Source organism: Tarenaya hassleriana, unplaced genomic scaffold (genome assembly GCF_000463585.1).
Source record: "Tarenaya hassleriana unplaced genomic scaffold, ASM46358v1 Cleome6, whole genome shotgun sequence".
Lineage (NCBI taxonomy): Eukaryota > Viridiplantae > Streptophyta > Magnoliopsida > Brassicales > Cleomaceae > Tarenaya > Tarenaya hassleriana.
Window position 1 is genome coordinate 5122508 of NW_010968505.1, and position 18368 is coordinate 5140875.

General features: G+C 36.5%; 4 protein-coding genes across 4 annotated transcripts; 1 reads left to right on the forward strand and 3 right to left on the reverse strand.

Moving 5' to 3' along the window:
- Window positions 1-28: 28 nt before the first annotated feature.
- LOC104799652 (probable receptor-like protein kinase At5g20050) lies at window positions 29-2120 on the reverse strand. The gene has a single exon (XM_010522293.2). The coding sequence runs from the start codon at window positions 1983-1985 to the stop codon at window positions 606-608; it is 1380 nt and encodes a 459-aa protein (XP_010520595.1). The 5' UTR covers window positions 1986-2120; the 3' UTR covers window positions 29-605.
- A 1400-nt stretch (window positions 2121-3520) lies between these two features.
- LOC104799653 (tRNA dimethylallyltransferase 9) lies at window positions 3521-8297 on the forward strand. The gene is made up of 11 exons (XM_010522294.1): window positions 3521-3926; window positions 4482-4535; window positions 4638-4680; window positions 4800-4908; window positions 5014-5212; window positions 5692-5917; window positions 6127-6221; window positions 6816-6910; window positions 7492-7567; window positions 7661-7803; window positions 7970-8297. The coding sequence occupies exons 1-11, from the start codon at window positions 3666-3668 to the stop codon at window positions 8055-8057; spliced, it is 1389 nt and encodes a 462-aa protein (XP_010520596.1). The 5' UTR covers window positions 3521-3665; the 3' UTR covers window positions 8058-8297.
- A 1671-nt stretch (window positions 8298-9968) lies between these two features.
- LOC104799654 (GTP-binding nuclear protein Ran-3) lies at window positions 9969-12738 on the reverse strand. Its single transcript, XM_010522295.2, has 8 exons — window positions 12628-12738; window positions 12384-12453; window positions 11916-11972; window positions 11713-11830; window positions 11205-11294; window positions 10941-11120; window positions 10770-10847; window positions 9969-10325 (listed from the first exon to the last, which is right to left on the reverse strand). Exons 1-8 carry the CDS (start codon window positions 12628-12630, stop codon window positions 10256-10258), a joined length of 666 nt encoding a protein of 221 aa, XP_010520597.1. The 5' UTR covers window positions 12631-12738; the 3' UTR covers window positions 9969-10255.
- Window positions 12739-13992: 1254 nt separating this feature from the next.
- LOC104799655 (26S protease regulatory subunit 8 homolog A) lies at window positions 13993-18007 on the reverse strand. Its single transcript, XM_010522296.2, has 9 exons — window positions 17708-18007; window positions 16819-16916; window positions 16373-16597; window positions 16216-16278; window positions 15962-16125; window positions 15347-15503; window positions 15131-15229; window positions 14529-14639; window positions 13993-14428 (listed from the first exon to the last, which is right to left on the reverse strand). Exons 1-9 carry the CDS (start codon window positions 17904-17906, stop codon window positions 14288-14290), a joined length of 1257 nt encoding a protein of 418 aa, XP_010520598.1. The 5' UTR covers window positions 17907-18007; the 3' UTR covers window positions 13993-14287.
- Between the last annotated feature and the right edge of the window lie 361 nt (window positions 18008-18368).

Consider the following 18368-nt stretch of genomic DNA (forward strand, 5'->3'; position numbering starts at 1 on the left):
GGCCCCCCCCCCCCCCCAAAAAAAGTAATTATAATCAATAACAAAAACAAAATAATAAATTGACAAAACCTCCAACAACATGGACTTCAACATATCTAACCCTCCATTCATCTTCTCGTTAGAGTTACAACCATTCAAAACTTTTTTTATATATATAACAATGGAAAACCATACAATAAAAGAAATAATATTTATGAAAATTCAAATGATTGAAAACAACATTTTCTCGTCTAAAGTTTATCCCAATCGCTTTCGCCAATCTTTTAAGACTTCGTGCTATCGATATAATATAAAAATAGAATGATTATAATTTTATTCAAATCCAGATAATCAATTCTAAATCGAATAAAAAATTAATTAAAAAAACAGAAATATTATTCTTGAAAACCCGATATTTTTATCAATAAAAACCGAAATCAGATCAGATCCAAATCGAAATAGATTTGAATCGATTTCAATAAAAAAACTAAACCAAACCCGAATATAACCAAACGATCCCAAACCACAACCCGAAATGTCCACCTCTACCTTTAATAATATGTTACCTTGATGAACAAGTTACCGAGATTTTGTTGTCTTAAAAATCCATTAAAACTCTTGGAAGACTAACGAGGAGAGATGGGAGATATAGAGCAAGAGCATATGGATGGTAGACGGAAATGCCTCTCCCTACGAATCTCCAACGGAGGAATAGGTTTTACCCGTTGAATCCCCGTCGTCGTGTCTTCGTCGTCTGCCGCCATAAAATCGACGACGGCTACCTCGAAATCCGGCGGCTCCGGCACCGGAACCCTACCTTCGAGCATCTCGACCACATTAGCCATATTCGGCCTACGTTTAGGCCTTTCGTGAATGCACCAAATCGCCACATTCACTAGTTTCCTCACTTGCCCTTCATTCACTTCCCTTCCTTCTCTCAGCCTTTCGTCCACTATCTCCATTACCTTCCCTTCTCTCATCTTCTCCTTTGCTATTCTTGGAAGGTACTCTAACTTCTTCTTCTTCTTCTTCGTTTGTTCATCTTCGATCTCGATCCTCCGAATGCTTCTCCGTCCACCGATCATCTCGAGTAATACGATCCCGAAACTATAAACGTCGGATTTCTCCGAGATTCCTTGCTCCAGAAGCCACTCGGGTGCCAAATACCCTCTCGTGCCACGGATATTCGTTACAACTCGGCTCTCGTCCTTTGCGATCAGTTTCGAGAGCCCGAAATCGGTTACAACCCCGCGGTAATTCTCGTCGAGGAGAATGTTTTCGGGTTTGACATCGAGGTGCAAGATCTTGGACCTACAGTCATGGTGAAGATAGGCAAGAGCCTTTGCTACATCAATAGCGACTTGATACCTTTGGTCCCAAGATATCCATCCAGCCGTTACACCGCACGGGAACCGAGTGTTTCGCCCCGGGAATATCCAGATATCGAGTGACGAATTCGAGATATACTCGTAAACAAGGAACCTTGGGGTAACGGGGCAGGAAGAAGAGGAATACCCTAGAAGCCGGACGAGATTCTTGTGCTGCACAGAAGCTATGGCAGCAACCTCGGATCTGAATTCCTTCTCGCCCTTTTCGGCTTCTCCTTCTATCCGTTTCACTGCTACTTGAGTTCCGTCTGGTAAAACACCTTTGAACACGGATCCCGACCCCCCTTTCCCGATCCTAATCCGAAACCCATCAGTCGCTTCTTCGAGATCTTGGAGCCTGAATCTGGTCGGAACTCCGGCGACTTTTCTCAAGAAACTGTACTCTATTCGAAGCTCCCTTCCTTCGGACACGAATCTTGATTCCAAGAGCTTCTTCTGTTTGTTGTGTCGGTTTCGGATCACGAGAAAACAGATCACCGCGAGGATCAGTGATACGCCGATGCCGGCGATGAGGAAGAAAGGTTTTGAGAGTTTCAGACAGAATCTTGCGGCGACGACGACAACGACAAGGATTGAGATTGCGACAATGGCGATTATGTGAGCTTTCTTGTCCTCCATTGAAGGTTCTCTGTCATCTTTGTCCGATGAACATTGCAGACAATAACGCAGACTTTCTCCTTCTTCTTCTTCTCTCTCTCTCTTTGAGATTTGGTATGTGTGATTTGTTGACTTTGATTTTTTTTTTTATTATATTTTTTTAATGTGAAGGAAATTTCAGGTTGTTTATACTCGACTCTTTGTTTGAAATTGACTAATTAATATGTGAATGAAAAAATATTTAATTACTGTAATTACTACTTGATTTGGAGGAAAAGTATGAGAAAGCCTTCACTAATTATCGCTTAGAAAATATATTTATAATAACGACTTTACTCAAAGGAGCAAAATTAGAGGCTATATCATTTAATAGAATAAACAATTATACTAATATTTTTATTATATATATATATATATTCTAAATATTGGAAATATTTTATCCTATTGAAATTCACATAGATCCATATATATATATATATCAAAATGTTTTTAAATGTTATTTGTTAAGACATTTTATGCTAATTTCGTAATAAAATGGTCAAGGAAAACAACGGCAAGACACAAGTTGGCAAATACAACTCATGCTTTTAATATTTTGTTTGAAAACTTTAATTTAATATTTGGATCATAATTAATGAAGAAGTGGTCCAAATCATACGGTTAATGCATCCAACCATATATCGTACTCGATTGAAATATTCTTCCTTTCCGGCTATTTTGCCTTCGTCCGTTAAAAAACTGCACATTTTCTAGTTATAATAAACTTATATCTCTAATAAAATTTGTTGGTATTTTCATTTTGAACTTTTTTCATATATTTAATTATCGGAATTCGGACCTAAAGAACCGAGACCGAGGGTTTAATCCATGTTCAAACTAAAACATAAATGTTTCTAATTTGATGCCGGAGACAATATAAATTTAATATTATTATTTTTGACACATTTTCACATTTTTGTTTGACTAAGAAAAAAAAAGAGAAAATATCAAATATTGCCTTTCCATGATTCATCTCAGATCGGACACACATGTGCACCTTCATTAATTCGGTGCAAACGATGTAAGCATAAATATAAATACTTAGGTTAAATGAATTAAAATATAATTATATTTAATAAAAATTAAAAATTAATTTGATAGTACAATGGATCATATTTTTTTAGATGTTTACTCACGTATCTCTATAGTAAATTTTATCATTATTTGTTGTGTCCAACGATCAGTTCTATTTATTTTTTAATTGATTATATATAAAAATAACATAGATATTAATACCACAGAGTGAATAATACAAATATATTAAAGAAACTATAATTTGAAATATGAATATTAGCATGTAATTCGGGGAATGTAAAAAAGCCTGCGTTCTGAACTCCGCATGTGATCCAACCGACTAATCTTGCCAACTGGAACTCGGAATCTATTTAACCGGGTCCGGTTTGATTTTCGGTACGAGGCTAGAACCATTTCGGTTTACGTTTCCGGTTTGGTTTATGGTAACAATAAATCTAAAACCCTGAACCGGATCTGGACCGTATTTGAAATTTCTAATCCATCGCAGTTCTTCTCGGGGACGAGCTTGTTCGCGGGGGTTTATCCTCCCATCACCAATCCATTTTTTCTGGCGAGTTGTAGCTTCCAATTTCTGGAATTTCTTCTTTTTTCATTTCGAAGCTTCGATTTCATCTGAAGAACTCAGCAATGGTGTTTAGCAGTGGCGTCTTTGTGACCCGTACGTGTTGCTCAAGAATGAATACACCGAATCCTGTGTTTCGCCGGAGATTCTGTGGAGCCACGGCTTGCTCTGTTTCTATGAATGAAGCCGGTTCGAAGAGGACGAAGAAGAGCGAGAAGGAGAAGGTGATTGTGATTTCTGGGCCTACCGGAGCTGGGAAAAGCAGACTCGCCATGGAGCTTGCGAAGCGGCTTAATGGGGAAATCATCAGTGCAGACTCCGTTCAGGTTCATTTCACTCGATTTCTTTTGCTCTATTTGATGTGAAACCTTTTTGTTAGTGCCCCAGTTTGAATATTGAGCTTTCTTCCCATTTCCAGTTCTTGAAACTCATGACGTATGAACCCTGGTCGAAGCCGATTGATATGAAGAAATTTGTTTGTGGGTAGTGAAGATGAATGGAATTTGAGATAAGAAACACCGTGTTGGTTAATTTATTGGATCACCACGAATGGTCTAGATCAGTTTTAGTGTTGAATTGAAAGTTATGAGATTGTTAAGAAAACCATGGTTGGGAACATTTCTGCTTTCCTTACTCCCTAGAAAGAATATGAAATTCATCCAGTTGCAAAGAGGAAGTGATTTTTACTAAGTAAATTGTGCTAGAAATGGGATATGCATCCTCTCCTCTGATGGGTTTCGCTCGATAAACATACCCATCAATGTGAAGTGTCTTTTGAAGTACTGATGAAGATCCTATCTTGTTGTTGTGGCATATTTTGGGGCTTTGCATCTATTATTGGAGTTATCATCAAGGTCCTGATTTCTTATACCCAATGGCAGGTTTACCAAGGCCTTGATGTTGGATCAGCCAAGCCATCAGCAAGCGATAGAAAGGTATCTGACCGAGATATTCGGTAAGCTGTGTTCATTTGTATTTAACTCTTCGTGTCTGCATTGGGACTAGGCTTGATAGAATATCGTACTTAATATTTTCAGGAAGTGCCACATCATCTTATCGATATTTTGCATCCATCTCAAGGTTTGTTGGCCCTGACTTTGAACTAAGTTGGATTGAAACATGACACTGATGTGATACTTTCATACTTCTAATATTTATTTTTGGGAATCCAGAAATGTCATATTTTCTTGCTTTACCAGACTACTCTGTCGGGCAATTTTTTGAGGATGGAAGGCAAGCTACAAGAGACATTCTTAACAGAGGCCGTGTTCCCATAGTTACTGGTGGTACTGGGTTGTATCTACGGTGGTAGGGCATCTGCCCTTTCTTATGTCATGTAAAAGATCAAATTGTGAGGATAAATTGAATAAAAAACTGAACTTTCCACTGCCATTACGTTCTTGTTAATGATAGGTTTATTTATGGGAAGCCAGATGTGCCAAAAGCATCTCCTGAAGTTATCTCTAAGGTCAATGAAGAACTTTCCGATTTGCAAAGAGCACAAAAATGGGATGCAGCTGTGGAGTTGGTAGTCAAGGCTGGTGACCGTGAGGCTCAATCTTTGGCTCGTAACGACTGGTATAGGCTACGGCGTAGCCTCGAGATAATCAAGGTTTGTTCATTTATTACTTGAACATGTAATCGTATTCGTGATCTCCCTTTCTGCTCATGGATGTCCTTGGCTCAAAGTTTGAAGGATTTTGTTGATTACAAGATCTGACTTGTCAAATACTCCCCCTTATGTATTTGATGGTTCCCCAATGAGTTTGTAGTGTATACTGTCTTTCAACTTATTTTCTCAAGATTGTTGATTAATATTATGTTTGTTATATCCTTTTTGCTGATGAAGAAACATAGAGAAAAGTTCTTTAAATGACCAAAACAAGAAGCATAAACTGCAAAGTTAGAAACAGTAAAATTAGTATGCAGCCCGGCTTCTCTGATTTGAATGTGTTGGTTTGGAATGCTCTTATTTCTCATAGGCTAATGTTTCTCTGATTGTATAACCAATTTTCCTTTCATTTGTGATTATCTAGTACCTTTATTGTATATACGCATAGAAACTAACTTGTACGCTTGTTTTGGTGTCAGTCAAGTGGATCTCCTCCTTCCGCCTTTCAGATTCCGTACAATTCTTTCCGGGAAAATTCTGATTCGCCCAGTGCCAGTGGCCATGATGATATTGGCTCTTCTGCTGAGCTCTCTGTTCAAAATACGCCAGCTGACTTGGATCATGAGTTCCTTTGTTTTTTCTTGTCTAGCCCTCGGGTTGATCTCTATAGGTCGATTGATTTCCGATGTGAGGATATGGTTTCAGGTAACTAATAACATCTACACCTTTGTTTTTTGTACCAACTTCCAAGGGGATGACTTTATCCCCATGGAACCTTATATAAATCTTTTCTCGTCTGATTTTCTTATTTTGAGTAAAACAGATCGGTACATACTTGTGTGTGTTTAGTTTCTCTCTATTTGCTTTATACTTCCTTTCAGTTGATTTTTAATAAATATTGTTTCTTACTTCAGGTAGTGATGGAGTGTTGTTCGAAGCTGGAAGTCTTCTTGATATAGGTCTTCTTCCAAATTCAAATTCTGCAACTCGTGCCATTGGGTACAGACAGGTACACCCCATTATTCTCAGTTTCCGTGTGTCTTCGTGTTCTTGCGTGCTTCATACTCGTGCGCAATGCAAATAATCTTCATGATGGCCTATATGTTGCTTTCTTCTAAGATTAATTTTTAAGTCTCTCTTGCCTCTTTATGCCTTCAGTTTGTTACTTAGTAGTGTTTTCCTACAAACAATCAACTAAGTTTCTGTATATGAAAGGTAGCTGCTTGGTTTGTACAATCTACTTTAGGAATATATCCATCTGACATGGTTCACCTCTTGAGCTAGGCATGGTAATCTTGATCTCAAAAACATATGTGGGAAAGGACCGTACATCCTTAGAAATGTCTGAGTCAAGTGTGTTTTAGATGAATGTTTCTTTATAAATAGGTCAGTCCCCTTAGTCTGGACTTTGCATGTGGAGGAAAAAGTTGCATGAACTCACTGTGAAAGATGGCATAGATGAAATTATTATCATTGACTTATACTAGATCGATTCAGCCAATATGGCCCAATCTCTTATTTAGTTGAGAGAGATGCTCAACTTTTCCAATTTTATTACCTCAATTCTTTTGGTACTGTTACTGATATGGCAAATTTCTTTCAGGCCATGGAATATCTATTAAGATGTCGACAACAACATGGCTCAAGTAACCCAGGAGAGTTTTATAGATTTTTGAATGAATTTCAGAAAGCATCAAGGTGATTTTTCTCCATCTACATTTGAAATATCTCCTTCAAAAAAGCTTCCGTAGAAAATAATTAAAATAGAGAGATTACTTGGTAATTTTGTTGCTAGGGTACCTTTCTTCATTTTTTTTTGTTTGGTGAATTTTCACAGCAAGAAAGGAGCCATCTTTCCGCGTCACTTGTCACCTTAAAACAACTATTTTTTTCCTTTCAATTTGTCTAACAGAAAACTGTGAAGGAATTTAGAAATTCTAATTCAAATTTTCATACTGCCGTGAAAAGTAAATTGATATCCACAGTTCGATCATTCTAGCATTTGTCATGATGTCATGGCATTCACTTACAAGCAAAAGCATGGGATATAAATAGTTTGTTTTGTTCAGACTACTTAGACCAAGTGTGGGAAAGCCTGTAATGGACATGTCTGAATAGGATTTGATGTTTTTTCTCTGTTTAAAAACGTTCTTGGTAAAACCTGAGATCCCAAGGAAATAGAAATTCATGTTCAACTCTTTCTTAATTCGTAACAATAATAATGTTGCTAGCTATCATATGCCAAAATATTTATTTACTATTCGTGACACTGCGTGCAGAAACTTTGCGAAAAGGCAAATGACATGGTTTCGGAATGAGCCCATCTACCATTGGCTCAATGCCTCTAAACCAATGGTATGTCTTAGATGTAGCTTTACTTTCGAGGTATATGAATTAGTGGCTGTTGGTTCACCCAGTCAGCTTTAATGAGTTTCTCGGTCCTCACAGGAGAGAATACTTGACTTCATTTCTGATGCATATGAAGAAGACCAAGCCGAAACACTGGTGGTACCCGATTCTCTAAAAATGAGTAAAGACACGACAGCAGGCCGAGAAGCTTATGAACTTAAGGCATACCGCCCTAAAAACAGGTACGGATATGAAGCAAACCCCTTTTTGTATGCCTTCTCTCGGTTGAGATTTAGTGCAGGTGGTTAATAGGATACAATCTATACTCATTCTATGATCTTAGGCTAAAGTCATATGATATATCATGGCCGCAGTAGGTAATGTTATCTTGTGAATTTGTTTGTGAAGGCGTTTTATAAGAAGGGATGACTGTTCTGAGGTATTAGAGTGGATAATGAAAACCCAAGGAAGCAGGACTGAAGTTCCATGCTTCTGATTCCATACTGCTAAAAACTGAGAGTATAAAAGCACAAAAGAATTGCTGCAATGGAGGTATAAGGTATCCTGAGTTTTTCTTCTGTGTTGGGTGAATATTAACAGGAAACTGAAATCCGTCTGTTGTTTTCGGTCTCGGCCTTGGGTTTAGGCTCTGCATTTCAATTTATGAAACCCTAGTTATCAATTCAATTCCATTTTTATGATTTGAGTATATAATGAGGTTACTGCAATTTTTTTAGACTGAAAACCATAACAATGGAAAAGCATAGAATTATAACATTTTTTATTGTTGTTTGTTTTATTATTGAATTATATCATTTTGTTTAGTTTTTTTTTTTATAATTTAAAAGTTCATAGGATTTTTAATCCAATTAATTAATCTCTCTGTGAGTATGGAAGAGAGCCAAATAAAGTTGTTTCTCTTTACCGGTTGAACTGAGACATTATCAAAAATACCCTTATTTTGCTCTTTTAACTTCAACACATAAACTTCTCCAAGTCTGACTCTGTTATTCATGTGATTCAAAATATAGTGTAGTCACATATTGATTTCATTGCTCATAACGTTAAATTTATAATGTTTTAATCAAATGATTAATAAAATATACAAAGGATGAGTTTAATAAATTAGTGTGATCACCAGAAATTTAAAGATATGATCAATAAGATCAAAATGTTATCACACTATATTTTGGATTATATGGATCACATGATAACAGATGGAGAAAAGTATATGTTGAAGTCAAAATAGTAGAGTAAAATTATTTTTGATATAATGCCGGTTGAACCACGTGAACGTGGGTGCATTTTGTTTTAGTTATTGATAGTACTATGGAAGAGAAAGTCTTAATGTAGGTGGATCCATGTATGTGTTCTCTTCATGGGTTTGTACCAACACATTTGTTGAATGATAATATAATTTGGCGCAGCTAAAAATAAATAAATTGGAGTTGTATTAGCGACATTGCATTTTGGGGAGGATAAGGTGTTGGCAATAGGGGTGTCAAAACGAGTCCGACTCGCGAACTGGCTCGTGGCTCACCAGAAAACGAGCGATCTGAGTCGTAATTTTTTCAGCTCGTTAAAAAACGAGTCTAACGAGCCAGAGCTCATTGAACACGTGTTCAATAAGCCTGGTTCGGTGAGCTGGCGAGCTACTCAACGAGCTGGTATTTTTTTTAAATAAATTAAATTTATATAAAAAAACTCTAATATAATTTTATATTAATTTTTTTCATATCATTTATATGATATTATAAATATACTAATTATTATAATGGTGATAATTGAAAATATTAAATGATATTGGTGTTTTATTAAATTTTTATGTATTTATTTAAATTTATAATTATATTTAAAATAAATATAAATAAAAAATATTATATATAATTTGTTCAATGAGCCGGCTCATTCAGATCGGAAAACTGACGAGCAATCTGAACCAAAGTTTTTCTAGACTCGTTAGAAAACGATCCGAACTAAATGAACTGAACCCAAAACGATCCGAACTGGTTCGTTTGATACCCCTAGTTGGCAACCGCTCATTTTGACTCGGACACTAATCACTAGGCCAAACTTATGTCCCTGTTGTGTTGGTCATTACTTGGACTGGCATATCGGTTATGATTAAATTCGATTCGGTCCATTTAATAAATTATAATTACTTTTGCTTTTCTATCAAAATATTCATCTTTTTTTTTTACTAGAGTTTCTTCGGAAAATCGAACGACACACAAACCCTACAGTAAAAATTCTAAGAATCTTAAATTTACGCCTTAACAGAACTAAGACTGAATCCCAAACATATTTTCTTCGAATTAATTTGATTTTGGTATTTTAAGATCTGATTAATCTGAATCCGAGCAAGAAAGAACTAAAATCGAAATCGACCGAAAAACCGGAAAAAAAATTGACCAAACCCCATCAAACAAGGCATTATATGAACCAGATGATGTTAGCAGCAAAAACCAAACACCCAGAGTCACATCTTCTCAAGATAAAGCTCCCAACTACGTTTTTTTCTTCTTATAGAACCGGAGGTGTATATAAAACTCTTCCTCTACAGCCAAAACCCGGAAAATAGAAGGAAGCAAAATACGTTGATGATTATAGGTAACATCCAGTCCCCAAAAGCATATATCCCAACAGCAACGGTAACATTCTCCCAAGGTAACACAGAGATCACACCAACCTCTCTTACTCAAATGTGTCGTCGTCGTCATCCGGAAGTGGCTGACTCGCTGCTGCCGCAAGCTCAGCCTCGTGCCTGCAAATAATCATTTCATAATCGGTCATATAGAGTTGAGGAAAAATGAAGCAAGACATCGACACGGATAGGGGTGGCCAATTCGATTAATAGACCGAATAACCCATATATCCATACCTGAATCAAATTGATATAAAAACCGAATGCGTATGGTTTCTCTAAAATTGAAAATACTGAGCCCAAACATATACAAAAATAACCGAAAAAACCGAAAACTTCTTTGAAGGATTGAGTGTTTTTATCAATAAAAACTGAATCTGAATCAAACCCAAACATAAACCAAACCAAATTCAATATAAAAACATAATGGTTATAACTTTTGTAAAACTGAAATAATCAGCCCGAAAATAACCAGAACCAAAACCTGAAATAGCAACCCCTAGATATGGGACGTGCAGGTTATATGATTCAATTTACTGGTAAGATTAGGAGGTGAAAACTTACTGCTGTTGAGCAGCCAAGTCGATTGTAACTTCAGGGGGAGCGAGAGCTGGTGATTCCACAAAGTGAAGGTTCGGGTCCCTGAAATGGTGGATTGAGTAAAAAAAAAATCCTCAATGATTTACATTCGGAATCATGAGCTACAGACATGCAAAAGGAATTGATTGGGCATACCCGGCGAGTTTCCTGGCGAGATACAAGAATGGCTTCTCAAAGTTGTAGTTGCTCTTAGCAGAAATCTCATAGTACTGGAGATTCTTCTTCCTGTGGAAAGTGACTTGCTTGGCCTTCACTTGCCTGTTCTTCACATCGACTTTGTTTCCACAAAGAACGATCGGGATGTTTTCACAGACCCTACAAGAACAAGAGGCGGAAATGAGTTGACCATGCAGCAGCAATGAATGAACCAAAAAAATTATGTCTGAGAAGAATTAGTACCTGCAGAGATCACGGTGCCATGTAGGAACGTTCTTGTATGTCAGACGAGCTGTAACATCAAACATAATGATGGCACACTGTCCGTGGATGCTGCAAGAAAAAAAAAACAATGGTTTATCTCACACCAACCAAACATAATAAGACAAATAAGAAGACATCATATAAAAAAAAATGAGAAGAACAGTTCCATTCCATGTTGTCAATAACAAAGATATGAAAGAGAAACACTTGTAAATTCTCATAAGCAGTCACTATGTACATCACCATATCTTGGCAATTATACTCCCACCACCATAAGACACATTATAAAATAAGTAAAGGAATGCATATTCGTGATTTCTTTCCAGATTTCTCTCAACAGAGGGGAAATGCGATTGTAAAATTTATAAGTTTATGATGTTCCAAACTAATCTGATATTACACGCTCTTGGAAGACCCATATGCAATAATGTAAACAACATACTATCAAGATCTTTAGGAGAAAAAAATATTTAGGCAATGCACTTACTAGTATCCGTCCCTTAGACCACCGAATTTCTCTTGCCCAGCAGTATCCCAGCAGTAAAACCGGATCTTGCCACAGTTTGTGAAGAAATCTAGAGGATGAACCTCCACACCAATAGTAGCTGCAAAATACAACATTAGCCTCAGCAAAAGAAAATTAAGGACACTCAGCATCTGAAAGAGAAATCTTTCGTTCCAAATACTTACGTTCATACTTCTTCTCAAACTCTCCAGTAAGATGTCTCTTCACAAATGTAGTTTTCCCTGCACAATCACCGACGACGATAGTAAGGACGCATTGGCTTAACTAGCTGTCCAAATCGAGTTAATACAACCCAATCACACAAAAATCCAACAATACGTATGGGTGATGCCTTGCCTACATATTGACAAATGATTGGGAATCATCTCAGGACGCGCCGTTCTCCAATAAAATCCACCATTTCTGAGCATGGATATGTTCGAAAATCTATACCGAAATCTCGATACGACATTATCTAACGACAGTCACTGGATTCAACAAAACCACACCATTCTCTACAATCGAACCACCCATCCCATACAAGTAGAGAATCAAACGTAAGAAAAACAGCTTTTTGAAACACGCGTAGGAAACTCTGAATAGATTATGACAACTCAATCAAACAAAAACAGAGAGAGAGAGAGAGAGAGTACCAGTGCCTCCATCGCCGACGATGACAAGCTTGAAGCTAGGGTAATCGACGGTTTGCTGGTTCGGTAGAGCCTAAACACACAAAAATAAAGACAAAATTAACAGCAAAAACCGAAAAATCAACACAATTACGAGATCTGAAATCGCAGAAAACCTAGAAATCAAACCAAATACGCACCGAGAAACAAAACAAAACAACATCACAAGACAAGCATCGTTCAACGCACGCAGAGAGATTTCACTCACCATTTACAGCCGCAGAGAAAAATCAAGCTGCGAGGCGAGCGACAGAGAGAAATGCGCTGATGCAAACGGCGAGGGGAGAGGAGGAGAGAAGGGTTTAAGAGAGTGTGTTTGGCTTAGGGTTGACGCAACGCTGATGACCGTTGGATCTAGTGACTTTTTAATCTTTTGGCTTTGCAATTCTCACGCAGCTGTCTCCACCGTTGGATCTGATTTAGCTTTACGTCCGTCCACGCGTACCAATTTTGCGGTGTCCCTGCTTCCAGGCTTTTTTTTTTTTTTTTCTTTTTTAACTAATTAATTAAATACGTTTAATTATAAAAATGCTCGAATATTTTCATTGAAGTTTGTCATTTTTTGCTGACCAAAATGCTTAAAATAAAACTCCAAAATAGTACACAATTACCAAGTCGGTTCAGTTAAGGGATCAGATAAGAAATAAATACGAATTTAGTGATTTAAAAATTGAATATATATATATATATATATATATATATATTTTAAAAAAATTTGTATTTTGATCTGAGTATATATATATATATATATATTTTAAAAAAATTTGAATTTGAATGAAATTTTAGTAAAAGTTGGAAAATAAATATTATTTCAAAAATAAATACAAGTCGAATTTAAACAAAACCCAAACAAATAAATCGAAATTGATATAATTTTTCAAGACACAAAATCTGAGAATTAAAATTAAAATCAGAAGTTTTATTTCAGACTTTAAATTCTGTGCAATTTATATTTCAGACTTTAATATTTTGAATTTTATTTTAATACTTAAATTTTCTGCATTTTATTTTGTATTTTAATACCCATATATTTTACAAAATGCCAAAAATGACATTGTTTAGCCTCGACAAAAATAGAATGAAAAAGGATTTATGCGTCACTTTTGTTGGATATTTAAAAAAAAAAATCAATTGAGATATTTTGTTAGATTGTATCCTCAGTAGATCAAATTCTAAGTTAATAATATAAAATATCAAAAGCACAATTAACTTTAGAAAAACATCTCTTTAAAAATTCATAAATTCAAATAAATATCTGTCTTTATGTTAAAAAGTTCTATAACTAATTTTTAATTTATATATTTTCAATTCAATTTAAAATATATTTACGACATTAATTTATAATTGTAATTTTCCTAACTAGAACCAAATTAGTTGAATTAATAAATGTAATAATCTTTTTATGTTGCAGCAAAAGATAAATTTTCGGACTAACTGACAACCAAAATTTTAGCGTTTCAATCTAATTACTGTGATAAGTTTGTTTTGCCAACAAGCACAACTAAGAAATTAAGCTTTGATCAAGTTTTCACATTTTTAAAGACATCTTCTCTATTAATAAACTGTACAGGACTAGAAAACTCGCATCATTTCTCTATGTCCGTATTGTGATGCCATAATACCATAACCATGCAAAAGCATGTATCATATCATCACATGCCATAGATGCTTTCAATTTCAAAGCATAAAAAGGGTTTGAAAGTTCCCATTTTTTTGGCATAGGCAAATTCCCACTCTCTTCCTGCCAAACCCTATTGGAGCCATAGGCAAAAGCCACAAGCTGCGAAACCCTAAATCGAGACGGAGGGGTTGCCAAAGCATAACGACAGAGCAATATAGCACGCTGCTTGAGAAACGCAAGAGATTTACTACTTCCAGAGCTTGCGAAGAGACATGTTCTTCTCCGTGTCTTTCTTCATCACCTTTGCAACGGCCATCTCAAAGTCTTCTTGTGTTACGTGTACCCTACGCTCCCTCAACGCAAACATTCCCGCTTCCGTACACACGGCCTGACGAATATGGAGAGAACCCCGAGATTATTCACGAGCCGTTTTCAGAGGCGATACAAAGAAGTAGTCACTTTAGAAAGGAGTAAAAACAGGTGTATACCTTCAGCTCGGCACCTGAAGCGCCATTCATCTTCTCCGCAATCTTCTTTAGATCGATTCCACGCATCAAATTCATCTTCCTTGAGTGTATCTTCAAGATATCAAAACGAGACTGCAAACACAATGTGTACACAAAGCTCTGCATGAATATCCTATTTCCCATTCTAGTAGCCAAAGTACACACACCTTTTGCCATTTAAAACGTATAGGCTACACATCGAAAGACCCATAAACACCCCGATGTGGAATGTAATAAAAAGAAAAAGAAAAAAAACTCCAATTGCCCAGTTCCTTGAAAAGATTTTAGATTAAGGGTTCTAAAGCAGCCTAACTTCTTGGCAACAGATCAAAAAGCCTCCTGAGCTGAATGAGGAAGCACAAAAAAATGGAGAGGAATATTATGCAAAAAAATGATAACTAAATAAAATGCATGTTAATCATTTTCAGGTAATTTATTCCAAATAAGGGTGCATTCTTTTCACCAAAATTTTCTTCCTTTCATCCGAAAACAACTGAGCATACCTATTGCATCACAGGATCAACAATTTTTTAACACTTTCTACCTAGAACAAGTAAATAAGAAACAAGGACAACTAGCATTACCTCTTCATTAGGATTGGGGAATTCAATCTTCCTGTCAATCCTACCAGGCCTCAGAAGAGCTTGATCCAGAATATCAATCCGATTTGTGGCCATCAAAACCTGCAACAGTGATTTATGAGAATCAATGACTATATCTGGCATTAAATCTGAAATATCACTAGTGCCTTTAAGTTCCAGGTACATTGATTCTCCAAATCCCAATGTAATAATGAGTACCTTGATTTTGTTCGATGCTTCAAATCCATCAAGTTGATTCAGAAGCTCAAGCATAGTCCGCTGTACCTCACTGTCACCATTTCCACTACCAGACTCCATACGAGCAGATCCAATACTATCGATTTCATCCATGAAGATAATTGATGGAGCATGCTCCCTGAAAATTGAGAAAACAACTTGCACTGAATAAATTGAGTTTTTTTAATCAACACAAGAAGTGCCTTGCAAGTAGAAATTATAGTTTTCAGTTTCCAAAATTGATCTGCTTAAGCCACGCGTGGACATGCATAGATATTAGAGATTCCACACCCTCTTAACTATTCATATCTTTCCATTCTTGAGTAGTTAAAATAACTTGCAGCATCTATACATCATCAATAGCAACATCAACATCAACATCGCCTTTATCCCAAGTTTATTTGGGGTCAGCCGCATGAATTCTTCGTTTCCACTCGTTTTGGTTTTGAGTTAGCTCTCTCGGAATTTGCAACAATTCCAAGTCATTTCTAATGACACGTTCCCAAGTAATCCTAGGTCTACTCCTTCCTTTACAACATCTATAATCTGAAAAAAATTAAAACTAAGGATCATAAGTAGACGAAACTCTTTACAAACCTTGCCATAACAAAAAGTTCTCTGACCATCCTCGAGCCTTCTCCAATGTATTTCTGAACCAACTCTGAACCAGAAACTCTGATAAAAGTACAATCAGTGTGATGTGCTACAGCCCTAGCCAACAATGTCTTCCCAGTTCCAGGTGGCCCATATAGCAATACACCCTAGAGACAAAGATAAAGATAGGGATCAATCTATAACGTAATCAAAGGCTGTTGAATATGGAGCGCAAAAGATGCAGAAAGCATAGATACCTTTGGCTGAGCAATACCAAGAGACTCGAACAATTCAGGGTGCTTGATTGGCAACTCGATGACCTGAGAAATTGTAACAAGGTGTATAACAGTTATAAGCATCAATAAGCCAACATCATAAATCAGTAAATTTTTCAAACTTTAACGCAATTTGTACCTCCTTTATCTCCTTGATTTGCTGGTCAAGACCACCAATCATGTCATATGTGGAATCTGGAACCTTCTCAACTTTCATAAGGTTAACCAATGGATCCACTTTGCTTGGCAGGACTAGGTGGAGAACATAGCTGTCATTACGTAGAGCAACTCTAGTAGACGGTGTGATTTTCGTGATGTCTATACTTTTGTCAACATCAACGACATACTTCCCCTCCGGATGAACCTGTTAAAAGGGAATTTAATGCCTTTATGGAAAGGTTTCACGACAGAAACTTTATTACCATGCCTACAAAAAAATATTCAAAACGGAAGTCTACACATACACTATGCTGATAAGTCAAATCAACTTCTGTCTCAACTCTCAAGCAAATTAGCCTCAGGACTAGAGTATTCAGAAGAAAATCCACACAAAAGATCTGACAAATTAAACACAAAGATTCATACCTTAACCAAGACCTTGTTTTTCCCCATTACTTTAACCACTTCACCCACATAGGATCCAGGTTCCTGAAGCAGCTGCAACTCTTCTCTCAGCATTCTCACTGTTCAGTTTAATAGCAAAAATTGACAAAGAGTTAGAATTTTGTATTTAGCTTCAACATATACACACAAATCGTAAAGAATGTGATCAAAGTGATGACACCAACACTCAGATTATATCAAATTCATCGATTAGCAGAAGCAAATCCCAATATTAAGTCCTCCTTTGTACGCCCACTACACTAACTCAATGAAGAACAAAACCCGGAAAGAACATGCACAAATCACTGCTGCCACAATACTCACAGCCAGTTTCACTGAATTTGACATGGTAACATCCACAAGAGCGCAAAAACATAAACCCCCAGCTCCAAGGTACATTCAAGCAAATTCACTAATCCACAATATTATGCTTACTGTTCCTAACACCCCACCAAACCCGTTCCCCTGACTAGAAAACTCCATACTCACTGCATAAACCACAAAAATTACTCCGCAGTATACTGATTCAAGGAAGGCTCAAACATAAATCTGAATTTACGCAGCACTCATACAAAAAAGATAGGATGGATTTCAAGGGCCTGAAGAAAATAGATTCCGGAAACCAGATCCAGCACAAATGATGAAGAGACGGAATCTATTCGATTGTCGCATAAAAAAAACCTTTCCTAGATCCAAATCCATTAGAAATTCCTGCGTTTATCAACAGAAACGAAATCGAAAAAACCCCAATTCGAACTCCGCGATTACAAAACCCTTAAACCGAAACCAAACATCCAAATCGAAGACAATCGTCCGAAATTGCACCCGGATACGAATAAATAGGGTTAGGGAACAGAGAGAGAAAAAGCACCTCGAGAATTGAGCTCGTTGCGCTGAGCTTCGAGACGATTGAGGTTGTGGGTCTTCTGACGAAGGAGACGCTGAAGCTCGAGGATGTTCTGGAGATAGTAATGCTTCAGGCCTTCGCCTTGCTTCGCCGCCACAGCCTTGGCGTTGCAGGTCTCCTCCGAAGCTTCGGGACGTCTCGCGTCGACGCCTACAGTCGCCATTTCCGTACGAGCTCAATCGGCCGCTTCGTGTTTTCGGAGATTGATCGAGAGAGGGGGAGAGAGAGAGATTCAAGTTTTCTTTGAGATCAAGTTAGAGACCGAAACTCAAGCAAATGATAAATATACATAATACAATTACTTTTGGCCCCATAATTATAATTTATATTTATGATATTTTTCGTTCACTAATTTTATATTAGTTTTTTTATTTATAGTTTATTCTTATTGATTTTGCCTTTGTTGAAATACAACAAAAAATTCATTGATTTTTTTTTCATTTTTTTTATTCTTTTAAATTTCAACGAAAGTATTCACAATCTAAACTTCTACAGTTCTACACCAGTTTTTGTGTATATTGGAGGGTAAAAAAAATCTTTGCAACATATTTTTTTTGGATTTGTAATCGTAGATTATTTAAAAATAAACTAATTATTTAAAAAAATTATTTAAAAAATATGTATA

What these genes read in the sequence shown, in the direction of transcription:
- LOC104799652 (XM_010522293.2), bottom strand. Translation starts at nt 1,985, where the DNA reads ATGGAGGACAAGAAAGCTCACATAATCGCCATTGTCGCAATCTCAATC.
- LOC104799653 (XM_010522294.1), top strand. Translation starts at nt 3,666, where the DNA reads ATGGTGTTTAGCAGTGGCGTCTTTGTGACCCGTACGTGTTGCTCAAGA. An exon ending in TCAGTGCAGACTCCGTTCAG is followed by an intron (nt 3,927 to 4,481) that starts GTTCATTTCACT and finishes ACCCAATGGCAG; the next exon opens with GTTTACCAAGGCCTTGATGT. An exon ending in GCATACCGCCCTAAAAACAG is followed by an intron (nt 7,804 to 7,969) that starts GTACGGATATGA and finishes TTGTTTGTGAAG; the next exon opens with GCGTTTTATAAGAAGGGATG.
- LOC104799654 (XM_010522295.2), bottom strand. An exon ending in GTTTGAGAAGAAGTATGAAC is followed by an intron (nt 11,831 to 11,915) that starts GTAAGTATTTGG and finishes TGTATTTTGCAG; the next exon opens with CTACTATTGGTGTGGAGGTT. An exon ending in CTCGCCAGGAAACTCGCCGG is followed by an intron (nt 10,848 to 10,940) that starts GTATGCCCAATC and finishes CCACCATTTCAG; the next exon opens with GGACCCGAACCTTCACTTTG.
- LOC104799655 (XM_010522296.2), bottom strand. Translation starts at nt 17,906, where the DNA reads ATGGCGACTGTAGGCGTCGACGCGAGACGTCCCGAAGCTTCGGAGGAG. An exon ending in TCCCCAATCCTAATGAAGAG is followed by an intron (nt 14,640 to 15,130) that starts GTAATGCTAGTT and finishes TTGTGTTTGCAG; the next exon opens with TCTCGTTTTGATATCTTGAA. An exon ending in CTTCAGGTGCCGAGCTGAAG is followed by an intron (nt 14,429 to 14,528) that starts GTATACACCTGT and finishes CATATTCGTCAG; the next exon opens with GCCGTGTGTACGGAAGCGGG.